At 40.3% G+C, this 24,866-nt stretch overlaps 1 protein-coding gene across 1 annotated transcript in view; it reads right to left on the bottom strand.

Annotated features, from left to right (window-relative positions):
• Positions 1-18,529, bottom strand: part of Col28a1 (collagen type XXVIII alpha 1 chain) — a 154,307-nt gene extending 135,778 nt beyond the window's left edge. The window contains exons 1-6 of the mRNA XM_051151944.1: positions 18,437-18,529; positions 14,649-14,810; positions 13,201-13,757; positions 5,121-5,141; positions 2,738-2,794; positions 1,354-1,407 (exon numbers count right to left, since the gene is read on the bottom strand). Coding sequence (XP_051007901.1) covers positions 1,354-1,407; positions 2,738-2,794; positions 5,121-5,141; positions 13,201-13,757; positions 14,649-14,772 — 813 coding nt within the window. The 5' untranslated portion in view covers positions 14,773-14,810; positions 18,437-18,529. The remainder of the gene's footprint in view (positions 1-1,353; positions 1,408-2,737; positions 2,795-5,120; positions 5,142-13,200; positions 13,758-14,648; positions 14,811-18,436) is intronic.
• Positions 18,530-24,866: the final 6,337 nt, after the last annotated feature.

The following is a 24,866-nucleotide window of genomic DNA, read 5'->3' as shown; positions in this document are numbered from 1 at the left end:
AAAGAAGGAAGGAAAGAAACACATCTTGAAATTCAAAACACCAAAAAATAAGACTGCAGAACTAGAATATTTTTTTCTTTAAAAAAGTCCTCTAGGTTAAACTGTCTAAAAATTAAATAGTTATTATTAAAGAGGACCCTTTGATTAGTCCATTTTTTTTTCATTTACTTAATGAAAGTCTCTATTTGCTCCTTTACTATTTCCTTTCTTTAAAATGGTTTATATCATTTGCTTCTTTATTAGAAGCATGATGTTTAGCCGGCTATATAAAGTTTTCATATACTACAAAAATTGACTGGATAGGCTGAATGAATCCCAGCATTCAGGAGTCTGAGAGAGGATCTTTGACAAGAGTTCAAGGTCAGCCTGGGCTATAGAGTAAGTTCCTGGTCAACCAAGAGACATTTAGTTTCCGTTAGAGTTTCTATTGATGTAATACAACCCGATGACTTAAAGCCACTTGGAGGGGGATGTTGTAGGATATTTGATCTCAGTGGATCCCTGAGATGGTGAACTGTAAAAACCTGCCTTTTGTTTGGCATGGTTGAGCCCTAACACACTTTTAATCCAAGACCTTTCTGTTTATTGTAAACAGTTGATTATGGTGTGATTCAGCCAGCCTTACACATACCTTTAATCCAAGAGCTGTCTGTACATAGGATTTAATAAAGTTAATCCTAGGTCAAGAGGCAGAGCAAGAAACCATCTGACAGGATTAAAGAGGGACTTTGAGCTGAGGAGTATTTAAAACAGCTTGTAAAAGGAGAAGAGTCTTTGGCTTTAGCTTTAGCTCTTGGGAATTTTGTTGAGCTCTCTAGATCTTGAGTTCCTCAGCTCCTTGGCCTTTTGCTTTTTGGGGCCTTTGCTAACAAGCCTTTGGCCTTGGGTTTTTTGCCTTTTCCTCCTGGGCTTTCAGCTGAGCTAGTGAGTCTTTTGTGCTTTTTACATTGAGACTTGAGTAGGAAGCTCAGCCGGGCACTTTCTCTGCTTCTCTGAGCTAACAAGTTTTTCACCACAGCATCTGGCTCCTGAGTCTTTATGGGTAAAAATAGAATGATCAGGGATTTTCATCTGAAACAACAGAGGTAAAGGTTTATTTCAATTTACAACTCTCTGGTCACATTTTATTAATGAGAGGAGTCAGGGACAGAATTAAGGGCAGGAACTTAGCGGCAGGTTCTAAAGCCAATAGGCAATCTGATGGAGACATTTTTTTTTTCAATTAAAAATTCAATTGAATTCTCAGATAACTCTATCTGTGTCAAGTTGAAAAAAATGAAACAAACCAACCAACATTCTCTAAATAAATATACAAGGTACATTAGTCAAAGAAAACCATTTATATTAATTTACCGGATTCCCTTTGGGTCCTCGTCCACCTTTGATTCCGGGGTTTCCGTGGGTACCCTGAAAGAAAATGGAGAAACGAGATTATTTTTTATTACGTATTCTATCAGTTTCCTATGCTTTTGAATTTCTGATCTGCTGCATAGAAAATATGAGATCTTGGAGCCTTAACCAGGTAAGCTGACATTCAACTCGGTCCCCCTCACTGTGCCAAGAGCACTATAAACCTTCCTCATACAGTCTGTGGGTTTGTTCAAAAGAAGATAACATCTTCCCAGCCACAACTTACTTCTTAATTACATCTGACCCCTTTTTCTAAACAAATTACACTCATTCAAGGAGTTTCCAGAAGTGAATATATAGAGGTGGGTCAGCATTTTCTGCCCTGGGCTATTGTGGACCTCTACTGGGCCAGCTTGCTCGCCTGTAATCAAAGGTTCTGACCTACAGGACTAGGTCCTAGCTCCAGACATAAGAAAAGAGACTTCCATTCTGTTCCAAACCCCACCATAAAGCTTCCTTTCCTAAGAATTGGTTTTGAGGGCACTACATAAACATGGAAGGACTGATTTACTCCTATGAAGGTGTGGCAGTACAGAGTTGACGGAAACTGTCAATTTAGCTCCTGATGGTGAGTTTTCTTTTCCACTGTTCATGGCAGTCTCTTCATGTAATAAGTTAAACAACAGATTTGTAGAAAAGGAAGGTTAACTCTTCACTTTAGTTAAGTCATCTTCTATTGATTATCACGTAGTAGATCTAACTTTGTATTTTATGAGAAATAAATCCCCATTCTCTAATACCTTTATTGGTAGAATTGTTTGGGAAAAAAACTGTAGTGAGTACCCAAGTCTCAGGGTGAAACATGTCACACTCTCCCACACTCAGAATGAGCGTGTGTTCTTGTTGATACCTCCAAGCGCAAGCACTAGCTCAAAAACTCCACCCATGCACTTTGTGAAACCTATTCTCCAGGCTTCCAAACTCTTAGGACAAGATTTTGAATCACATGCTTTCTGACCCTGTTGGTCAGTAGTAAATCGTTACTGGTAGTCCTACTGTTTTCCATCAGTTCCTAAGCAGTTCTTTCCATTTTACAGAATTTACCCATTTCTCCAAAGCATCCTAACCAGGCTCTTCTCCATAAGGCTACATGGTGGTGCTGCTGCATCCCTAGATTCCTGAGAAGGATGCAGCTTCCAGAAAGGATGGTCTCATGTGCTTCTAGGAAGACAAAACATTGCCCAAACCACCAATGTCTTATGTTAGCCCTTTCTATGTTTTTGTCCCATTGCTGGGAAATTCTAGAAATGAGACTGAAAAGCCCTTTCTGAAAATAATTCCACCATTGTCTTCATCAACCCCAAGTTCAGCATAAATGTCTACTCACAGGAGGCCCTGGGTCACCTGGATCTCCCTTCTCACATTCACAGATCTTGTGTTCACACTGAATCAGCAAGAAACACAGTATTAATACACAGTGCAGCAGAGAATGTACAACATGCCAAATCTCAGCCAGTTTATAACTAACTGGAATTCCCCTGCAGGAAATTTCTGTCCCTGTATTAACTGTTCAAGGCGAACTAAGGATGGGTAAAAGCCAGCTATTGAAATATTATTAAGTTTTTGTATGGTTATATAAAATAAAAGTTCTACCATATATTTATCAATATATTTATACAAATAGACTGGTTAAAATAGAAAAATAAGCATTTTTGTGGAATTTCAACTTATTCTCTTTTATATAACACATCATAGCTCAATCATATATAAATATTAATTTATCCTTATAAGAGAAAATATTATTTGAACCATATTTTATCAATCTAAAACTACACATTGTTAAAATTTTTAATGTCTCTTAAACCAGAATGAGTCATGTGATAGTTACCTAATAGGCTCAAACATGACAAAGTGATTATTTTCTCTGTAAGCCTTCGAAATTTACAGACCACAATTAACAGGTGCTGTTGTGTTACCTGTGCTTTTCATGGCACAGAGTGTCTAGATCCAGAGTCCTTGGCAAGCTCACAGCCATCTTTTGTACTGTGTCCTTTCCAACATATTGCTACTAGCTAGCTTCCTTTGTGATGTGCTCCAAATGGTTGCTCTTATCTGGCTCAATTCTCTTCAAAATAGAGAAGTTAATGATCTTCCAGTCTAACCTGCAGATAGCCCGGGACGGATCACTACGTTGATGCTGGCCAGGACTCGGGGTACCTTTCAAAAATTAGTCTAGTGTCCGATCCACACTTAAAAAGAATTCATTTCCAAGTAAAGGAATGTTGTCAGTTGGATTGCATCGATCTCTACAATAATCTCTAAAATAGCATAAAATATTTTCTACTTTTTTCTAAAATTCTCTAACCTACAGGTGAAAAATAAAGGCATAAGTAAAATAGCTCATTTTTAAAAAGGATTACTCGAGGATCCAAGATGGCGGCACTAACCACACACAGCAGGATGGAACCTAGGGACCTGGTTAGGAGCTACAGACCACAAAAGGTGGAGAGCCCTAGGCGAGAAGGGTCCACACAGTGCAGAGCACAGTTGGGTCTCCAACTGGCCCATGGAGGACAGGTGCTCAGTCTCCAGAGTCTAGAAGCCTACCTGCCTGTGAGCTGCATCTGCACCCTGTATCTCAGACTCTGCATCTAGGACTGAATTGTGGGCGGTAAAGTACTAGCATCTGGAACTGCTGGCCCAGGAGAGAACCCAGGAGAATGGGTGAATCTGATCTCAGACCACGCTGTCAGCCCACAGAAAGCCCCATGGTTCTGTGGCCGCTGGCAGTGTCTCTAAAGCCCTGCACAGCCTATGGGGCTGTACCTGCTCTCTCTCTCTCTCTCTCTCTCTCTCTCTCTCTCTCTCTCTCTCTCTCTCTCTCTCTCTCTCTCTCTCTCTCTCTCTCTCTGAACTGTGGGCTACAGAGCACCAGCATCAGTGTCTACTGGCCCATAGAAGGAGCCCAGAGTGCGGATCTGGGAGCGAGGGGTGTCAGGCACCTGTGGAAACATTGTCCAAAGCCCAGCCAACACCTCAGGCTAACACACATACCTACACTCTCTGGTAGACTAAACAAAAACAAAAGCAAACAAACAAACAACAACAAAAACAAAAACCAGAATAGCTAAAACAATCCTGTACAATAAAAGATCCTTTGAAGGAATCTCCATTCCTGATCTTAAGCTGTACTATAGAGCAACAGTAATTAAAACAGCATGGTACTGACATAGCAATAGCCTGGTTGATCAATAAAATTGAATTGAAGACCCAGAAGTAAATCCACACCCCTATGGGCACTTGATTTTTGACAAAGAAGCCAAATCTATACAATGGAAAAAGGATAGCATCTTCAACAAATTGTGCTGGTCTATTGGATGTCTACATGTAGAAAAATGCAAGTAGATCCATATTTATCACCATGCACAAAACTCAAGTCCAGGTGGATTAAAGACACCAACATAAAACCAGATACACTAAATCTGTTAGAAGAAAAAGTGGGGAAGAGCCTTGAACTCATTGGCACAGGAGACAACTTCCTGAACAGAACACCTACAGTCCAGGCTCTATGATCAACAATTAATAAATGGGACCTCATGAAACTGAAAAGCTTATATAAGGTAAAGGACACTGTCAACAGAACAAAGTGACAGCCTACAGACTGGAAAAAGATCTTCACCAACCCTACATCTGACAAAGGAATCACAATATTGGTTTGCTAATACATATTTTTTAGAGTAATTCATACTAATAAAGCTTGTGGTACTTACCTTCCTTTCAAATAAGACATCCTAGGAGGGGGAAAAAAGAATGAAACATTAACTCAATTAATAGTTCTGCTTGCAGCTTCTTATTAGTCTTAATTATTCCCTATGGGATATGCAATTTCCAAGAAGAATAGCAATGTAGCCTTTTTAACCTTGTGAAAGCAATAAAGCCAGGCAGCCAACCTCCCAGGGAGCACTCTCAGGCATGTACTAATAGGAGACATGAGGGGCACTAACATTCAAAATCGCTCTGTGTCTCCTGGGAACATTATCCTACGCATCCTACGCTTTACTTTTTTTTCCTTTGATCAGTTCTACTTTCCCTATTATATAGCTCCAAGCTTAATTGATTGTAATAAGAAACTTCTCACTTTTGCTCACAAAGAAAAATACATAATTATGTTTTCTTGTTTCCAGCCCTATACAGATGTGTACTTGTTTTTTGGCGTTAAAACACCAATTTTGGAATCATCATTTAATGAAATTATAGCAGGTCTTAGAAAACTGGATTAAAACTCAAAAACAGAATATTATAAAGCCTGGTGGCATTTCCCAAGACGATCTGAAACGTGGGAGGGGAGGCCTCAATTCCATTATTGTGATCATTAGGAAAAATAATTTTCTACTCAAACTTGTAAGAGCCTCAGATATTATAGTTTTTTTTTAATCTTGGGTTTTTTGAGATAGGGCTTCTCTGTGTAGCCTTGGATGTTCTGGACTCACTGTGTAGACCAAGCTGACCTCAAACTCACAGCCATCCACATACCTCTGACTCCCCGAGTACTGGGATTACAGGTGTGAGCCACCACACGCAGCATGATATTTTATTTATAAAAGTTCAACATGAGAAAAAAGTAGCAGCCTTTACATCTTAGCAGTATTAGATATAATATTTTGTGAAACTTTTAAACCGTTCATAACAATATGCCTTATTTACATAAAAGAAACTACACTAGGAGGAATTAAATGATAAAAAATAATATGTATGCCACAACCAAAAGTGTTATAAGAATAATTATACATGTTGGTGTGTGTGTGTATGTGTGTGTGTGTGTGTGTGTGTGTGTGTGTGTGTGTAAAAGAGAAGGGGAGAGAGGGAAAGGAGGCCTGTGCACACTTAACTTTTGGCTTTGTAATAAGGAAACATGGCTCAGCTGAGGTCACGCCCCTGGGCTGAGTCTCCTGCCCATCTTCAGTGGTACTTCTCATTCATACTCAAAGGAGAGTTAGACAGAATATTTTCAACACTTTACATTTATAATTTCAATGCCATGACCTACTTTTTATCCCACACAGGCCTCACTGCTGTCCTCTAGTTGTTCATTGGGATGGGCCTGACAAGAGTGCGGCAGCTCTTGTGGGAAGATAAACATGGAAAAGATAAGAGCACACGGTAGAAGAGCCTGTCCTTAAGAAAGACTAGTTGACTAGGGCCTTGTGGCTTAATCTGAGAGGATGTCTGTATAAGCTAATACAGAAAACTAAGGAGAAAGGTACAAGAACATTTGCCATGAAACATGAAGGACCTAATGAGAAAATCAAAGACAAACTAGTCATATGGCTTGATGGAGATTGGATGCCTTTAGTTTTGTTTCACTGTCCCTATTTTAAACCACGTTAGTAACACAGAAGGAAGAGATAGCAAAATGTTCTGAGAGGCTCTGATGACAGGGAGCGAGGTGCAGACTGAGAATTCAGTGTCACCCAAGGTTTTCTTCCTCTTTCACTCATAATGAACATGCTGTTTTGGATCAGTCACTGCAGGCAACTTTCCCATATAGGAAGGTGGGAGGGTTTTAACCACATAGTCTCATTAGCTTTCCAAGTCTGGTAATATATGCTATCTATAGACATTAAGTGCCTTATCTAGCACCCGCAGCCAAGAAATGATTTTTATATTCCTGGACTTGTAAATCAGCCTGCAAGCAGGATACTTGTTTCTTCAAAAGCAGCAGAGAGAGTGGGATCTCAGATTGCTGAGGATGCTGCCATTCTTCCCTGTGACATCTGGCTCTGCCTACAAAGATGAAGACACACTCACCTCCTAGCTATGCTACCTGAATGGTGGCTGCACATTTCAGTGTTCTTTATTATTCATAATAGCAAAAGAGTGGGTCAATAAATGAAGTGCTGTTCAACAGGTAAAGTGAGTTCATTGACTCTATATAATCTAGCATGGATAATTTTAAAAACTGAGCAAAAATAAGAAATAAGAAGCAAGTTGCAGGGGCTGGAGAGATGGCTCAGAAGTTAAGAGCACTGACTGCTCTTCCAAGGGTCCTGAGCTCAATTCCCAGCAACCACATGGTGGCTCACAACCATCTAAAAAGAGCTCTGGTGTCCTCTTCTGGCATGCAGGAGTACATGCAAGCAAAACTCCTGTATACATAAATAAATAAATCTTTTTTTTTTAAAGAAGCCAGTTGCAGATGGATACATACTTTATAACCTAAACTATGAAAATAGTTTGGATTAGAAAAGGTAGGCTAGTTGGCAGAGTATTTGCTGTGCAGGCATCAAGACCCTAGTTTGGTCTCCAGCATTCAAGTAAAATCCTGGGCATGGTGTCATGTGCTTCTAATCCCAGCTCTGGGGACATGGAGATAGGCAGGTCTCTAAAGCTAGCCAACCCAGTGGAAATGGGGAACCACAGGTCTCAGTGAGCAATCACATGTCAAAAAACAAGGTGGATAGTGAGAAGCAAAGCTAAAGTTGACCTCTGGCCTCCATACATGTACATGTGTATGCACACGCACACAGGTGCACACGCACACACAAATGTATGCACATCTGACATATACATGCACACGAAAGATATTTAAAGCACAGATCAGAAGCTTTGGCTCCCCTTGGGAAGAGAAGAAAAAGAGAACGTTGAGATAATTCAGAAGGTGCAACTTGATAAACTCTGGTAGTCCAAGTCAAACCACACATTTTGAAAACTACTAAAACAAACAAAAGTCTTGTTTTGACATTCTTACAATAAGCAATATCTTTATCTTTGTGTGTGTGTGTGTGTGTGTGTGTTCAAAGGGTCTTACTATGTAGCCCAAACCGGCTGGAACTCATTGTGTGACCTCAAAGGCATGACAATTCTCTTAATATCCCACATGCTAGGATTACAGACATGAGCCACCAAGCTTGGCTCCTTACCTTACTGGGTTTTTAAAATTTATGCTCTTACCACATTTGTGCCTCTTTTCAGCTCTCCCTTTGAAAATTTAGTTTTACTTCACTGTGTTTCTCTTTAGCACCCTAACAACCTAAGTAACTATTTTTTTGTAGCTCATTTGATTTTTACATCTTCTGGAATTTATATTTCTATAGAAACAGAATTGACCCAACACTCATAATAAATAAGATTGTTTCGAACAAAGAACAAAGCTTCATCCCTGAGGGCACTTACACTTAGTCCAGCCTCTGGACTAAGGACAACACACTGAGAGCAGTCAGTGTAGGAAGTCCTAAATGCAGAGAGTGGGAGTCAGTAATAGTTTCTTGGAATAGGTGGGGCTTTGGGGTGATTCTGAAGAAAGGAATGTAAGGGACCAACTAACACCCTGACCGCATGCTTCTCTGTATGTCAAAGATGGTGGGGGTGAAGCGTCATAAAGACTAGTGTGGGCAATAGCACAAAGACATCAGTGAGAAGGGATATTCAAAGGGAGAGGACAGAACGGTCCAGTGGGAGGAGCTGGCTGCCTAAAAGTGGGATTTCTATCTATGGTGAAGAGGCTGGCCCGTGAGAACAACTGGGGAGGTACACAGTCATAGCCAGGGGCAAGGGTGTCTGCAGTTTGAGTTATGGCTTGAAGGTTCTGTTGAAATTTATATTCCAATGGCAAGAATAAATAGAGAAATGTCCTCACTAAAATAAAAGAAGTACATGGTGTCAATGGGTTCAGATCTGTGTAATGGGATAGTGGTTAAAATAGAAGGCTAGAAGGGAATGGCCAATTTTGTAAATGAGTAAAATGCCAATGCTATCAAAGGTGATGGAGCAAATATGAAGAACTGACAAAGTTATTAATATCATAACAGATGGGATGAGAACAAAGGCCAGCAAACTCCATAACAACAACAACAACAACATAAGCCTTTGTAATTTAACTTAGGAGCAAAATTGCCACTATAAACCTAAAACACAACAGAAATAAACATCTATTTAAAAAAATGAAGCCTGGAAAAATAGGAACTGGCCATAATTAATGAAGAAAAAGCATATGATCCTCTGATTCTAAAGATGACATAGAAAATGTCAAAGTAATCCCTTATGTAGTAAAGGGAATACCTTCAATTTATGTTTTGTAACAACAATCAGAAAGGGGCTGGAGAGATGGTTCAGCGGTTGAGAGCACTGCCTGCTCTCCCAAAAGACCCGGTTCAGTTCCCAGCACCCATACGGCAGCTCACAGCTTTCTATAACTCCAAGATCTGACACCCTCATACAGACATACATGAAGGCAAAACACCAATGCACATAAAATAAAAATGAATACGTTTTTTAAAAAAAAAGAATGAACAGAAAAAAGAAACTCTGATTTGTCTCATTCTTTATTTCCAGATTTTTAAATATATTTTTTTTTATACTGTCTTACTTTTCCTAAGGACCACATGCTATATCTAGAACACTTGGTTGAATTTTCTTCACCTGTAAATTACAATAAACTAACAGTAGCATGTTCTGTACACCCCCTTCTGTAGTAACTATCACATCTCTTTGATAATTCAGAGTGGAAATGCTTTCGCATGGCTCTTACAAGATACTTCCTACTAAAGGTGCAGAGGGAATTTGTCTTTATTTATTTTTGTTTTATGAAAAAAATCTATTTATTCTGGACAGTTGTGTCCATTAAGTCCAACTAAAGTGGCCATTACAATAAAAATGAGTAAGCTGCTGATCCCCCCAAATAACCCAATTTAATACCAATCTAATATCAAAATTAGTACTCACAGTAAAAGGGGCCAAACACAAATGGGTATGTAGGATATGGGTTTACTTCTGTAAGATGTTATGAAACGTACACTAATCCAGAGTGATGAAGGTCAGATTAGCAGCTCTGGGATAAGGGAGGGAGGGAGGGAGAGAGAGAGAGAGAGAGAGAGAGAGAGAGAGAGAGAGAGAGAGAGAGAGAGAGAGAGAGAGAGAGAGAGAGAGAGAGAGAGAGAGACAGAGAGAGACAGAGAGACGAGAGAGAGAGAGAGAGACAGAGACACAGAGAGAGAGAGAGACAGAGAGACAGAGAGAGAGAGAGAGAGAGAGAGAGACAGAGAGAGACAGAGACAGAGAGAGAGAGAGAGAGAGAACAAAGAAGTTTGAGTAGGCATTTATAAATGATAGGAATTTCTAATTTCGGCATTCTAACTGTGTTGGTGGTTATATGAATATGTGTACCTGTCAAAACTTATGGAACTGACATTGAAGTAATGCATTTTTGTTCTTAAAGTATGCCTTAAATTGTGTTTTTAAATTATTTTAAAACCCAACTACACAAGAATTTCGAAATAAAAACTAACAATGTAATGAACGTACATTAAATGAGGAATATTCCCAATGATCTGGTGAAAAATCAGGTCCTACTTTAGAGAGAGGGACAATGCGAACACTGAATATTGGTGTGCCATTCTTTCAAAAGCCAGGTAAGTACTCTGAACCCGGAGTGCATTTGGAAAGCAGGGTACAGAACTGGCATCTGAACAAACACGCTGAGGTCACAGGATGCCGAGGAAGAAGAGTCTTGTATGTCATTTTCTGTTTCCGCAGAAACAGTCCTAGCTCCAGTCCACTGCCAGAAGCTCACGTTCTCAGTGGGTAGATTCTGAGCACGGGCGTGTTGAGAGTGAGGGTAGCAACACCCTGAGCCAGCACATCGGGCCAAACCAGGAACTGCCTGCTCTGTGCCTTCTCAAGTCAGCACTTCTCCTGCTAGATGAACAGAGAGGAGGAACAGCGACCACTAATTGTTCACCTTCCCAGGATTCTCCTCTGTACTCAGCTTTCAGCGGAGTGGCGAGGATGCCTTGAGCCAATGGCACAAGCAGGGCTAGGTACTGTCCTAGCACCTTAAGTTTCCCTTTCGTGTAAAATATCTTCTCCCAGTGAGACTCACCGGGGAGCCGCCGGCTGGTCCGTAGCCTCTGACTCCAGTCTAAATAGGCTCTATCCCCAGAGAGAAGAGCTAACAGTAACTTTGGAAGAGGGCTGAGCAAACCTTGAAAATTCTCTGTGCGTTCCTCGTTAACTATACCTTTTCAGTGCTAACCGTACATACTCTGCAGTCTTGGCAAGCCTTACTATGTCAGCTCTTTTGCAGTAAAATGGGGTGATAATAGTCACCCTGCATTGTGATTAATACCCATCATTGTGAAAGAATAAACAAAAATGAACCATACAGGGGATACAAAGATTGTTCAACAGTTCGGAGTGCTTGTTCTTGCAGGGGACCCAGATTTGGTTGCCAGAACCCACGAGGTGGCTCACACCATCTGTACCTCAGTCTAAGAGGATGCAATGCTCTCTTCAGACCTTCAAGGGCATGTGATATACATACATAAATACATATGGGTGAAATGACTTAATATAAAATAAAAAAAATCCTTAAAAGATTACATAAAACAAAGGAGTGTGAAATGTAGTGACAAATACATGGAGAGACGAATAGCACTCCACACACGAGAAACTCTTGAAAAAGAATGTAGAGAGGGCGAACGGATCAAAAATCTTCAGAATAAGCTTTAATTTTCTTTGTAACAGTTAGAAAATATTCATGAGAAATGATCAGTGCTTGAAGGAGACTTCTGCCTTGCTGCCTTCTCAAGAAAAAATTAATATTTTAAAATAAAATACATAATTAAATCATTTTACCCTTTCCTTTTCCTCTCTCCAGTCCTTTCTATCTCAGTTTTACTCTGTCACACATGACCTTCCATCTCTTTTTCCTTAATTGTTGTTGTTATATGTGTGTGTTCCTAATACATAATGGAAAAAAATGGAAAAAAATTTAATTGGGTTTTTTTTTTAATCACTATTAAACACTTAACAAATCAACCATGTTGTCCCTGTGAGTTGTTTTCCTTGAGAAATGTTGTAAAGAGAGATTTCATTTTGATTATTTTGCCTCATTCCCCAAAGCATCAAGGGAAAGGTCTTCCACATAGCTGGGTGGTCAACACAGAAAAGCACTCCCATAGCTAACAAGACACAGAGAAGGACCCTGGTCTGACGGGAAATGACCAATTGACTACAGATGATTTTAAAGTGGAACACGTGATGGTTAACGTTGTCAACTTGGCAGGACCTAGAACTGCCAAGGAGACAAACCCCTGAGCATGTCTGTAAAGAGGTTTCCAGATTGGGTTAGCTAAGGCAGGAAGAGCCACCCTGAAAGTGGACAGCAGCATTCCATGGACTGCAGTCCTGGCCTGAATAGGAAGGAGACCCTGAGCTAACAGATGAGTTCATCTCTCTATGGTTTCTGATTATGGTCACTATGTGACCAGATGCCTGCCACCATATTTCAGCATTAGGATGGACTACGCCCTTAATTTGTGAGCCAAAATAATTTCTTCCTTTCTTAGGTTGCTTTGTCAGTCAATATGAAAAGTAATATAGGCAAGCTTATACTATATAAGAAATAAAAGGAGAAAAAATAATTTTTAAGTAGTATAACATGGAAATAGGTAAGACAGTCAAAAGTAATCCTGCAAATGGGAAATAAGAAAGGACAAAGTCAGAAGAAATAGGGCAGACCACAAATTGATAACAGCATGCATATACGTTAACAATGTATATGATTTTAGCATAAATAGACAGGAGAGTATGCTGTGTGCTTTAAAAGTATTATTTCCAAAATCCTTAGTGTGTGACAGTCAGGGATGCAACTTCAGGGAATGAGCTTCACACATTCCCAGTAAATTCTCAAGATCGCAGAAAGAAAATCCAGAAAGATTAATGTTCTACACTCAATGAGGATCCTACTTTGTCAACGTTTGGCTCTACTCTTAAACAGCTTGTAACCAAGACATCCATACACAGCAAAAAACAAAAAAAAAAAAACATATACTCGACCCTGTAGGTACTTACCAGGCGTTCCCGGATTTTGTCTACAAGGGTTGGATCGCTCAACAGTAGAACAGGTTCACTGGGTGAATCCCCAGATATCAAGCGAAGTTTGGCTTCATTGACCACAGTGGAAAGTCCCACCGTGATGAATGATATTCCTGAAGTTCTAGCATCTTCAGAAACACTTTGGACATCTGGACTCTTGGGATGATCGATGCCATCAGTCATCAGCAAAGCTACTTTGACTCCATCTTTACGCCCTTCTCTTTTAAGTAGCCTTGTGGCATTGGAGATGGCATAATAAGAAAAGGTACCTTGCCCAATTAAATTTAGAGATTTGACCTGCTGCTTAAACGTCCGCAGATCCTTCCAAGAAGAAAAAGGTGGATCAATCTGGACGGTGCTGCTAAACTGAAGGGCTGCCAGCTTGATGTCATATTTTAATGAACGACCGGGAGTCAACTGGAAAATCTTCTCACTCAAGCCGTCCACAAAATCCTTCTGACTATCAAAAAGGAAAATTTTAGAGCTTTCAGAACTATCCAAGATAAAGGCAACATCTATGAAGCAAATGGCATCTGAAAGAGAGCACAAAGGTTATGCAACAGAATTGTCATCCTCGCACACAGCGTCCCACTGTCAGAACCCTGAGATGATGTGCTCTTTGCCTTGTTTCTGAGAGAGGAATAAAGTGACTAGGAGAGATTTTGAAAGATGGCATACTGCCTTCAAGATAAAGCTTTCTAAGTCTACAAAATATTTTTATTACAAAATGCGAAACAAGACCAAACAAATGAAAGTATATATCCTCAGCATTGTGAACCCACTTAAAGAATAAAAAAGAAAGTACAGCATATTTTTTTAATTAACAAACTACTAGGCAAAGGTTTTGAAAGGTAAATCAAAAATATTCTAGTACCTTGAAACCAAACAAGAAAATGTCTACACTCATCATAGGAATCACAACATGAAAAGAAACTTAATTTTAAAATACAGTTGAACATGAATTCTAGATGTGTGTCTTTACTCACTTTGTAAACCAGGCTGGCCTCCAACTCACAGAGATCTTTCTGCCCACCCCTCACAGAGTGCTGGGGTTACAGACATGTGCCACCTTGCCTGGCTTTTAGATGGCTTCTTAATAGCTGATTTGCCTCTGGCCTTGAATGTGTCATTTAAGCTCTCTGAACCTGTTTGTCTATATGTGAGCGTAGTCAGCTCTGTCTCTCCTATTTTACAAGTGGAGTTTAAATGAAATAATAAATGCACAAGTGCTCTAAAGCCCCTGAGGTGATCTAAATATGTAGGGCCTATTACTACCATGATGTAATTTTATCAGGCAGAGCATCACATGTATATCACACATACGGTTTTCTATTTAAACCAAACACTATTTAAAATTTTTTATATTAGTGCTCTCACAGACAGGCTAAAACTAAAACTATTTTTAAAACACATTTTTTTTTTACCCTGGAAGTCATTTTTTCTTGCAAGCACGTTTGGCTTTGGTCCTTTCTTTCTTTGTCCATACACTCCTTGAGTCATAAAAGCTGGTAAAAACAGGAGACAGAAGGCAACGTGTCTCTTCCTCATTATGGTAGATGGTTAAAAATTCATCTGCCTGGTGACACCTTGAAATGGAAAATTCAGTTAAAAATATTTCCATAAAAGGTAATATTTATCGTGTTCCTTTTATTGAAAATACATCTTCTCATTTCCTGATTATGGTTTCCCTGCCCTCTACTCCTCCCACTCCCTCCCCATGTCACCTCCCACCCAGATCCATCCCCTTTTTCTGTCTCTCATTAGAAAACATGCTTCTAAGAGATTATGATATGATATGATGTCATGTCATGTGATAAGATATGATAAAACAAAAACTAACACATGAGAATTGGTCAAAACACACAGACAAAAATGAGCCTAAGAGAAAGCACAAGAAACACACCCCCACTCATTAGTGCATTCAGGAATCCCTCACTAAACTGGAAGCCATAATATATAAACAAGGGACCCATAGGGTAAGAGAGAGAGAATAAGTAAATAATAAATTCATTTCATTCATTCATTCATTCATTCATTCAAGCTTGTAGAGCCGAAAGCTGTCATGTGGGCCAACAGCAGGGTTCAGTGGGTTAAGGTACTTGCTGCCAAGCATGAGGATCTGAGTTTGATTCTCCAGGACCCATGTAGGGTAAGGAGAAAATTAACTTCAGCAAGCTGTCCTCTGGCCTAAACACACATACACACACACACACACACACACACACACACACACACACACACACTTCAAATAAAATGCACTGAGGTTTTTCAAGTTTCTAACGTAAGCTCGCCATGGTACTATGTTCAAGTACCTCTTAATAAATATTCACTTATGTTCAAGTATCTATATTTAAGCAGGACCAGTTTCTCCTGATATTGTGGAGAGTGGGGAGTAAGGAATGCCATTGATCAATGTCTCAGTCCCCCATTATTTAGGGGCTATAGTCCATCCCAGTCTCTGCTTTGTCATATGCAGTTTCTTCAGAGTGGATTCAGATGACTGCATGCTTGTTCCATCCATGTGCACTATACCTGATTCCTAGCGAAGGCAGCTCTTCCTTGGGTCATAGCAAAGCACTGCCCTTATGGTCTCACTAAGACAGCACACAGCATCATAGTGATGCTCAAGTGAAACTCAAGTCAGAATGAAATCACTCCTTGGCTACCCATAACTCCTTTCTCTCTTCTACTCTTGCTTTGGAAAGGTAGTCTACATCAGGTGAGCAGAACTACATATCTAATGAATCCAAAGAATGTGAGAATAAAAACCAACAGGTTTGGGGGCTGGAGAGATGGTGCAGAGGTTAAGAATACTGACTGCTCTTCGAGAGGTTCTGAGTTCGATTTCCAGAAACCACATGGTGGCTCACAACCATCTGTAATATGATCTGATGCCCTCTTCTGTCCTGCGGGTGTACATGCAGGCAGAGTACTATATACATAATAATAAATAAATAAATCTTAAAACAACAACAACAACAAAAGCAAGTTAGCCAGGCAGTGGTGGTGCACGCCTTTAATCTCAGCTCTTGGGAGGCAAAGGCAGGAGGGTCTCTGTGAGTTCGAGGCCAGCCTGGTCTACAGAGAAAGTTCCAGGACAGCTAGAGCTATTACACAGAGAAACCCAGTCTCAGAGGGGGAAAAAAAAGCAACTTCCAAACAAAACAGGAAAATACTTGAAGTTGGGAGGCCTACCCTTCAAATAAACCAGAAAAACTATTTTTTCCAGGTAGATAAACAATGAAAACTCTAATTCTATATTAAAATTCCCATTCATCTGTATCAGTTCAGTATGCCTAGCAGCACACAAAGTGATGCTTAAATCCATAGAATTCCTGACAAAAGAAGACTGATGTGTTGTGAGGTCAGGATACTCAAGGGAACAGGAACAAAAAGTTGATTTAGAATCAACAATCTATGTGGTTTTGAGCGCTTGTCTCCTTCAGCTGCATTTAGGTCTGGAAAAGGAGTCGTCACATTTTCCTCCTTTGGTGCCTCGCCTTCAGAATGTGACCTGGAAATTCATGACCCTGATTCTTCCAGACTCTCAATAGGGTGGACACACATGCAAAGGCGGTGCTGGGTAAGCTGGGATGCGGACTGCTTTCATACTTGCCAGGTGAATAAACGCCCAAAGAAGCAAGACTGTTTGGTTAGAGATAAAGCAATGGCTGGCTTCAGGCCACAGTCTCTTCCTCAAACAGCATAGCAGCAGGAAGTTCATCAACAGAACTGCACTTCTGTATGAACAAGCACCTGTGCTGGCCCATGTACCGAGAGCGATTGGCTAAATGTCAACCAAGATTAGACCAAGTATACTAAGATACGAAGCCAGTTAGTATTCAAAGCAAAACAAAGGCAAAACCCCACTGGAACTGTGCTAAGGAAATAGAACATAGCAACGGCATCTCTGTTTTAACCAAGGAGAAGAGCAGAAAGAACTACAACTCTAATTCTGAAGTTTACTGTAAGGATGGAGTCATGTAGACACAGACAGCTGCTACTGTATTTTCAGAGGGGAAAAGAACTCATTAGTGCTGTGCAGGTGTTTTCTCTGTGCTTGAGCCTATGCCCTGAAGAACGTCTCGGAAGTTCTAGAAGTAAGACACTGACTCGGGGAAGAGGAAGGAGGACTTTGCAACTATTGGCTTCAAATATTGACGTGTCTTCCCTTAAAACAAAGAACCTGAACATGTCTTCTTGGCTTATAGTTCTGAATTTATAGCTAACCCCTCATGTGTATGATAGTCACTGACACAGTTCAGTCACTCCAATAATCCTAATGTCTTCTCTGTGTTATCATTTTTATCTGAGGGCTCTTGGCTGGCCCCCTGAAGCAAAGCTTTTTGCTTCCCTGTGGGATCTTGACTTTCTATTTTCCATTCTCTAGCTTTTCCACTCTCTTACTTTCCTGAACTCCCTGACGGTTGGTTTGACACTGTGCGGGCCCACCCACTTCTAATTGCTTTCAGCATGTTCTATTGCTCTAGTTTTTAATAGTTCTTATCTTTCAGAAAGATGTACAAATGAGTAGAAGAGATGGAAAATGTAGTTAGTTAAATGAGAGAAATAAAAAAACCTCAATGTTAATATAGGCTAAATATTATTTTTAAAATTCAGATCTTTTACCAAATGCTGTATCTTGAAATTTTGCCTAAAATTTATTTCAAGTGCTGATTGGGATCAATACTTTCAAGAGACTTTTTAAAAATAAATTTTCAGAAATAAAACAATTTTCTGTAAATTTTATAAATTTTCTTCGGCATTCGCATTTTACTGGTTTCTACATGTAGGCAAAATGACTGGATAGTCTTTATTCAAATTTCTAGGTTAGTCAAATGATAAAATATTCTAGAATTAATCCCATATTGTATAAATCTATTTCAAATTTCTAAAATCTTTCCCAAAAGATGTTAACATTATTGTAATACAGTTTAGTAGCCTGTAAATTTACAATAAAATTTTCAAAACAAAAATCTAAATGCCTTTAAAGTTAGCTTTAAATGTACATGTTTAACAATTATGTCTACATTAAAATGTACATGTTTAGCAATTCATGTTTGTCTAAAAAAAACTAGTTGCAAGTCACAGCAGAGGGCTAAGTTTTCAATAAACTCTTTCACATGACAAGAACATTGTCCATTTATCCTTGTCTGGTTCCTACATAGTTAGTCTTCAGTTAAGGAGTTAAAACCAAGCAGCTACATCTTACCTTAGGAAGTCTGTCAAACAGGAGAGACCAGTGCAGTAGCTCCGCACAGCAAGGACTCTTAGTAAACAGGGTTAGCTATGTGATATTGTTCCGTACTCTGGGAAATAATTGTCTTTTCTTTTGGCTTTTTTTTCAATCTCTTATTCTTGTTTACTAGAGTGGTCAGGCATTTGGCCAAGGTGCATGATCTGGGTGGGATCAGTAAGCAACTTAAAGGAACAGTGTCCCTTTAGAATAAGTCTGTATTTTCCAGACTACTATTCTGAGAAAGAAAAAAGAAAAAAAATGAGCAAATTTTCTACATTTTAGACATTGCTTGACAGTCTGCCTTTGTTTATCATGCTATGTCCTCTTTTGATTTCTGTTTTTTGCTTTGCCTGGGGCTTGCCCTCTGAGACACTGGTTAGAACAGCACTGCGAAGGCACATAAGCGACATCAGACGCAGGTTCAGGGTCAGTTTTTAAAGAAAAGGATCAGATTGATAATTCTTGACATTGAAAGACGAGGGTATATCAGCTAGTTATTCTAGTCTTTTTACTTTTGATTCTAGGAAATTTTTATAGTAGAAAGTGCAAGTAAGACCTAGTCTTAGTTGAGTTCTGGCTCTGTCCCTAACCTCTATGAGGGCCTTGCTCTCCCATCTGGGAAACGAAGCAGAGATTCATCTGTTAAGACATTTTTATAACTGTAACTGTAATCAAGGGAAAAGCTAAATAAGTTGTCCAGCTCTGATTTCTTTTAGATAGTTTTTTCAAAAATCAGTAACTTAGGAGATAGCAGAGTTGAGCATTGTTATTGCTCTGTCACTGAGGACAGTGCTGGAGGGGACACCACTGAAGACTGAAACCACCTAGCAGGTTATAGTTGTCTATGAAAACTTGAATTTCACTCTCTTTTCTAGGAGCAGCTGCCTTTCCACCTCACCAGGGACCATTCTGCTCTCAGATTAAAGATGCCTTTTAGAGCCCAGTGTGGTACACACCTTTGATCCCAGCACACTAGAGGCAGAGGCAGAGGCAGAGGCAGGCAGAGTTCAAGGCCAGCCTGGGATACAGAGTGAATTCCAGGACAGCCAGGACTACACAGAGAAACCCTGTCTCAAAACAAACAAAACAAAACAAAACAAAAACAAAACGACATCTTTTAGATGACTAAGTGCAGTATTAACTGTGCCTAAAAAGAACTGAAAAGCCATGAGCTTTTCCTCCCACTCCATGTCCCAAGACAGTGTCTTACTTTGTAACTCTGGATGCCCTGGAACTCACTATGTAGACCAGGCTGGCCCTAAACTAAGAGATCTGCTGGCTTCTGCCTCCTGAGTGCTGGGATTAAAGGTATGCACCACTACAACCAGCTGGCACTAGACTTTCTCACAACTAATTTTTCTTTACATTAAAGAAGCCAGGACATTTAGTGACCCTGCCAGAAAATAGCAGTCTGTGTATAAAAAAAAGCAGACCACTTAAATTTGTAACTATCCTGGTACTCACATATCTGGCATGCCTCTCTAAAATTCCTATCTGAGCCTCTCACCTTCATGCCCTAAGGAAAACGGATTTTTGCTAGTAATAGCCCCCATCTTTAGATTGCTATCTTTCCTAAAAGACCTTTTTTTTTTTTTTTTTCCTAAAAAACTTACCTTCAAGCCAGCAGACTTCTCAAATGGCTGGCAAAAAGCTAGGGTTTATTGTTACAATTTTATGGTGGTTGATATTCTGAGATGTCTATCCGAGAAGGGAGGTCTTTGAAGCTCCTCCCATTGTCTTTTTGTCTTATTTTCTAACTTGTCGACTCAGTTCATGGTGAATCCACCTTATTGCTCTACAAATGATAGACTCCTCTGTACGGGCTTCCTCTGAGATCCGTAACAGCATGATTACCAGGGAAGGCAACGTGCCAGGAAACAGTGATGCTAAGGTTGCAGTCCACCATGGCTGGAAAGCCTTGAGCTCGGAGCAAAATGGAGGACTTCCTTTGTCAGCAGGCTTTCCATTTCTCTTCCCTGGGAAGCCTGGAATCCCCACGCCTTCACTCTGAAGAATGTACCGTGGTCCTTAGGGAAGTTACAGGTCCAGCTCCCTGAGCAAGCACCTACTCAGCATTCCTGGAATGCCTCTCCAGGCAAATGCACCATCCCAGTACCTTAAGGACCCAGCAATGATCTACATGCTTTGTGGATAGCCATACTCCCTCCCCAAAGTTCTATATAACTCTTGTTTACCCCAAATAAATTGAACTGGCCCTGAAAGTCCGGCATGTCCTTATGTGCTCACAGGCCATCTGAATCCTCGGTTTGTCGCTTCGGCTCCCTGTGCCCTCATGGATTGATAATAGCTAATGATCCCCTGGTGAAAGGGAGGGTCAGAGCAGTGCATACATACATACAAACACACACACACACACATGCATATATATATGTGTGTATATTTATAATTATTTAAAATTAGGGCAGTGTATGGAGGTCAGAAAATAACCTTGTAGAATCAGCTTTCTCCTTCTACCTTTACATGGGTTCTAGAATAAAACTCAGGCTGTCAGGCTTAGGCTACAAAGGCTTTAACCTTCTGAGCCATATTGCAGGCCCTACCGTTCCTTTCTTAGGGTGGCACTTTAACATTATCAATCCCCTTATTACATCAATAACCACCTCTGTTGCAAGATTGCCACGTGTCAGTCACAGGACTGAGCGCTTCACACACCTTTCACCCTCTACCCTTCACAGGCTGCATTTTAAAGTCATGGACATGGAGAGTGGTCAGTCAAGCAATGGTCAGCAGAGAGTCTCAAGAGCCAGTATGGGTAGAGGTAAAAAAAAGTCCACACGTTTATAAATGACAACAAGAGTAACCTTTGGGGTGACAGAATGGCTGCATCATGACAATCAATGTCAACACCTCGCTGCGACATTGTGTCTCAGGATGCTGCCAATGGTGGGAGGTTGAGCTAAGAACATACTGCGTAGCTCTATGTTATTACTATTATTAATCACTACTACTAGTACTTTAGAATTGCATGTGAATCTGCAATTATTTCTTGGTAAAAATAATTTTATATAAACAGGAAATAAGGTTCACAAAGAAAATAAAAGAAAGTTGGGAAGATGGCTCAGTAAGGAAAGAATATGTGGGTCTGAATTCCATCCCCAGAGCCTATGTGAAGGACACATCACCACTTGCCTACACTGTTAGTGCTGGACCGGTGGATGCAGGAAGATTACTAAGGATCACTAGGCAGCTAATCTAGCCAATCAGTGGGCTCTAGGTTTAGAGACAATCCTTGCTTCCAAAACTAAAATAGAGTGCAATTGAGAAATGCATCCCACAGGGACTCTTGGCCTTCACATGCATGGCATCATGCACACACATGTGAATATGTACATGCAAGAAAATAGGAGAAGAACGATTCAAGTTCTGTAGATATTGAGAGAAAAAAAATCAGTAACCTTCCTGATGTCACACTAAATTTAGAGAATGTCAGAACGGTGGCTAGGGAGATGGCTCAATGGATTAACGTACTTGTACAAGCATGAAGACCTGAGTTCAAATCCTAGCCACCCGTCCAAAAAAAAAAAAAAAAAGCCAGCCATGTAATCCCAACATGTTGGGGAGCAGAGACGGAGAGTCACTAGGGCTTGTGTGCTGCTAGGCTATCCCCAGGTTCAGTGAGAACTGAACTCAGAAGAACAATATGGAGAGTGACAGAGGGTGACCCCAACATCCCTCTTTGGACTTCACACTCATGCACTGGCACATTCACCACACATACACTGCCCCATTCTTGATACATATAACATACACACACACACACACACACCACATCGCAAAATTAAAGATCATTTGCGCCTCACTTCTAACAAGTATGCCATCAAATGAGGCTTCCATATGAATGTTAGTGGTTTTATCTCCACCTGCTCATAAAGCAGCTTTTGAAAAAAATTTCCTAGGGCTTTTAAGTAAACACGAAATCTTGAAGTAAAAACCATATAGTTTATTAATTGTCTGGGGATGTAGGCTACACCTTTCACCTTCATGTGACATACATACGACAAGGCATAGGAAGTGGCATTTCAAAGGAAATCAGTCTGTTGTTGCATTACATATCACAGAAAATTAATGTGTGAAATCATAAAAACTTGTTAAAAACTGGCCAGAAATTAGCAGAAAGTTGTATCCAAAGGACATGTCTGGGGCAAGACTATGGCACTGCAGGATGTTGGAGAAGCTCTTCTCAGTTTGAGCCGCCCACCAGGCTACAGATCAGTGGCAGAGAATAGCAGCAGCAGAGAACACTAGACGGGAGATGGCAGTGAGCTAGCTTCCTGAGCGCTTTAGGGAAATGACTGTGAGAAGTCCCTTACTAAGTATTTCCACTATAAAACTCAGTGTGGTCCAACTTCTAACAACTGATCCACAGCCCTGAAGCTCCGAGGACTCATTAGGCTTCTAAGCCCCAAGAACATAGCTTGGCCATTTTCTCGCACCGCTCTGCAGTAGCTGCAGGAATATCAAGACAGCATCAGTCTCACTCATCAGCAAAGAGACAACTTACAGTCCCTCAAAGATAATAAGGAAATGAAAATCCTCACTGACAGTGAAGCCGTCTGCCTAACTCTGGAACAGCAAATCCAATCCCAGCCTCCCCACTAAATTCTGAATGAGGTAGCCATGTTCCTTTCCCTCTGCTTTCTTTTTTGCTGTTGTTGTTAGTATTTTAGAACTTTCTTTTTGGCATAAGTTAGCTGTACAGCAGTTCGAGATAACTGTTTTCTTACATCGTTACTCCCTAATGTATCTCTCTTTGTCTTCTAGCATTTGGTTCCCAGATTGAGTAATTGTCACATATGTGACATTCATTGCCTCCAAGAGCAAAGCGAAGCATAAATCCCCGCAACGATACTATGATGACTAGGATGTCCCTCCCTGCTTCCCTTCTCCATGTTGCTTCTTTCTTATCAAAGCAACTACTTCAGATCAAAATATTAGGATGCTAGCTAGAAAAATGGACAATTTTTCTTTCTAATATCAAAAGAACAATCTGGATAAATCTTAGGTTTGAAAGTTCAGGGGGTTTTTTATTATTATTTTATTCAGATTACAACTCAGTTGTTATCCCATCACTTGTATCCTCCCATTGCTCCCACCCTCCCACTCCCACTCCATTCTCCTCCCCTAGGTCTATGACTAAGGGGGACCTCCTCCCCTACTTTATGGTCATAGGCTATCAAGTCTCATCTTGGTAGCCTGCTTATTCTTTCTTTAAGTGCCACCAGAGCTCCCCACCAAGGGGAGGTCATCATATATGGGGCACCAGAGTTCATGTCAGAGTTAGTCCCCGCTCTCCACCCAACTGCGGAGAATGTCCTGTCCATTGGCTAGATCCGAGTAGAGATTCGATGTTTACTACTTGTAATGTCCTTGGTTAGTGCAATAGTTTGAACAGACCCCCACCCGCCCCGGGCCCTGATCCACCTGTTAACGATGTTCTTGTAGGTTTCTAATGAGAGTTCAGTTTTGATTATTTCCTTCACTCGATGGACAGAGCAGTTAACTTTTTGCTTCAACATTCATTGAGAGGAGAACGGGTCTTTTAATAACATTGATTAACTCCTGCTTTAAAAAATAACCAACTTGGTGTATATGGGTGTGTATGGTATGCATGTGTGTGTGCATGTGTCCATGTGTGGGAATGCAGGTGTGTGCACACCATAGTGCACATGTAGATGTAAGAAGTATTTTGGGTGTTGGTTCCGCTCTTCTACTACTGACACTGGCTTTCTTGCCATTTCGGGGATTTGAACTCAAGCCCACTTGTGCAGCAAGCTGTATCCTCAGCCCTAAATCCTGCTTTTAATGGAGAAAAATCAATTAGTTGCTTTTACTTCCTGGTATTGATGTTGTTTGTACTATATATTAACGAATTCTTTAATTTCTCAGTATAAGGTATTTAACACTTTTTTATACTGAGAGCAAACAACAGTATCAAACCTCCAGATAGAATCCAAAGACAGACTACATTGATATTTTTTCCATTTCAAAGTTGATACAATAGAGAACAATTGTAACAGCATCAAAAGGGATGAGCCAGAATCAGAAAGAAGATAAATTTCAGTTCTTTGTGCGGCCACTAGCTGCTTCCCATTATCCCAAACACCCTGGGGGCTTACTGGCTTTTAACCATCCAGGCTTATGGCAGAGCAAATGAGGCAGACATCTACATTTGGAAAATAAGAGCTTAACTTTAGGGGCAAATGGTTCAGGAAAACTCATTATGGGTTAAACGCCAGTGTGTTGGAAGTCTCACTTCTCACTGTGTAAATCCTACAGCTTGACCATCACATATGGACACTCCATCTTAGAACTTTCTATTGGCTGAAACATTTTTCTCCTCCAGGTTCGGGCAGTTTTATCATAGTAGTTAGAGCTTTGATTA

This window comes from Acomys russatus, chromosome 10 (genome assembly GCF_903995435.1).
Source record: "Acomys russatus chromosome 10, mAcoRus1.1, whole genome shotgun sequence".
Taxonomy (NCBI): domain Eukaryota; kingdom Metazoa; phylum Chordata; class Mammalia; order Rodentia; family Muridae; genus Acomys; species Acomys russatus.
This window is presented reverse-complemented; position numbering and strand designations above follow the sequence as displayed.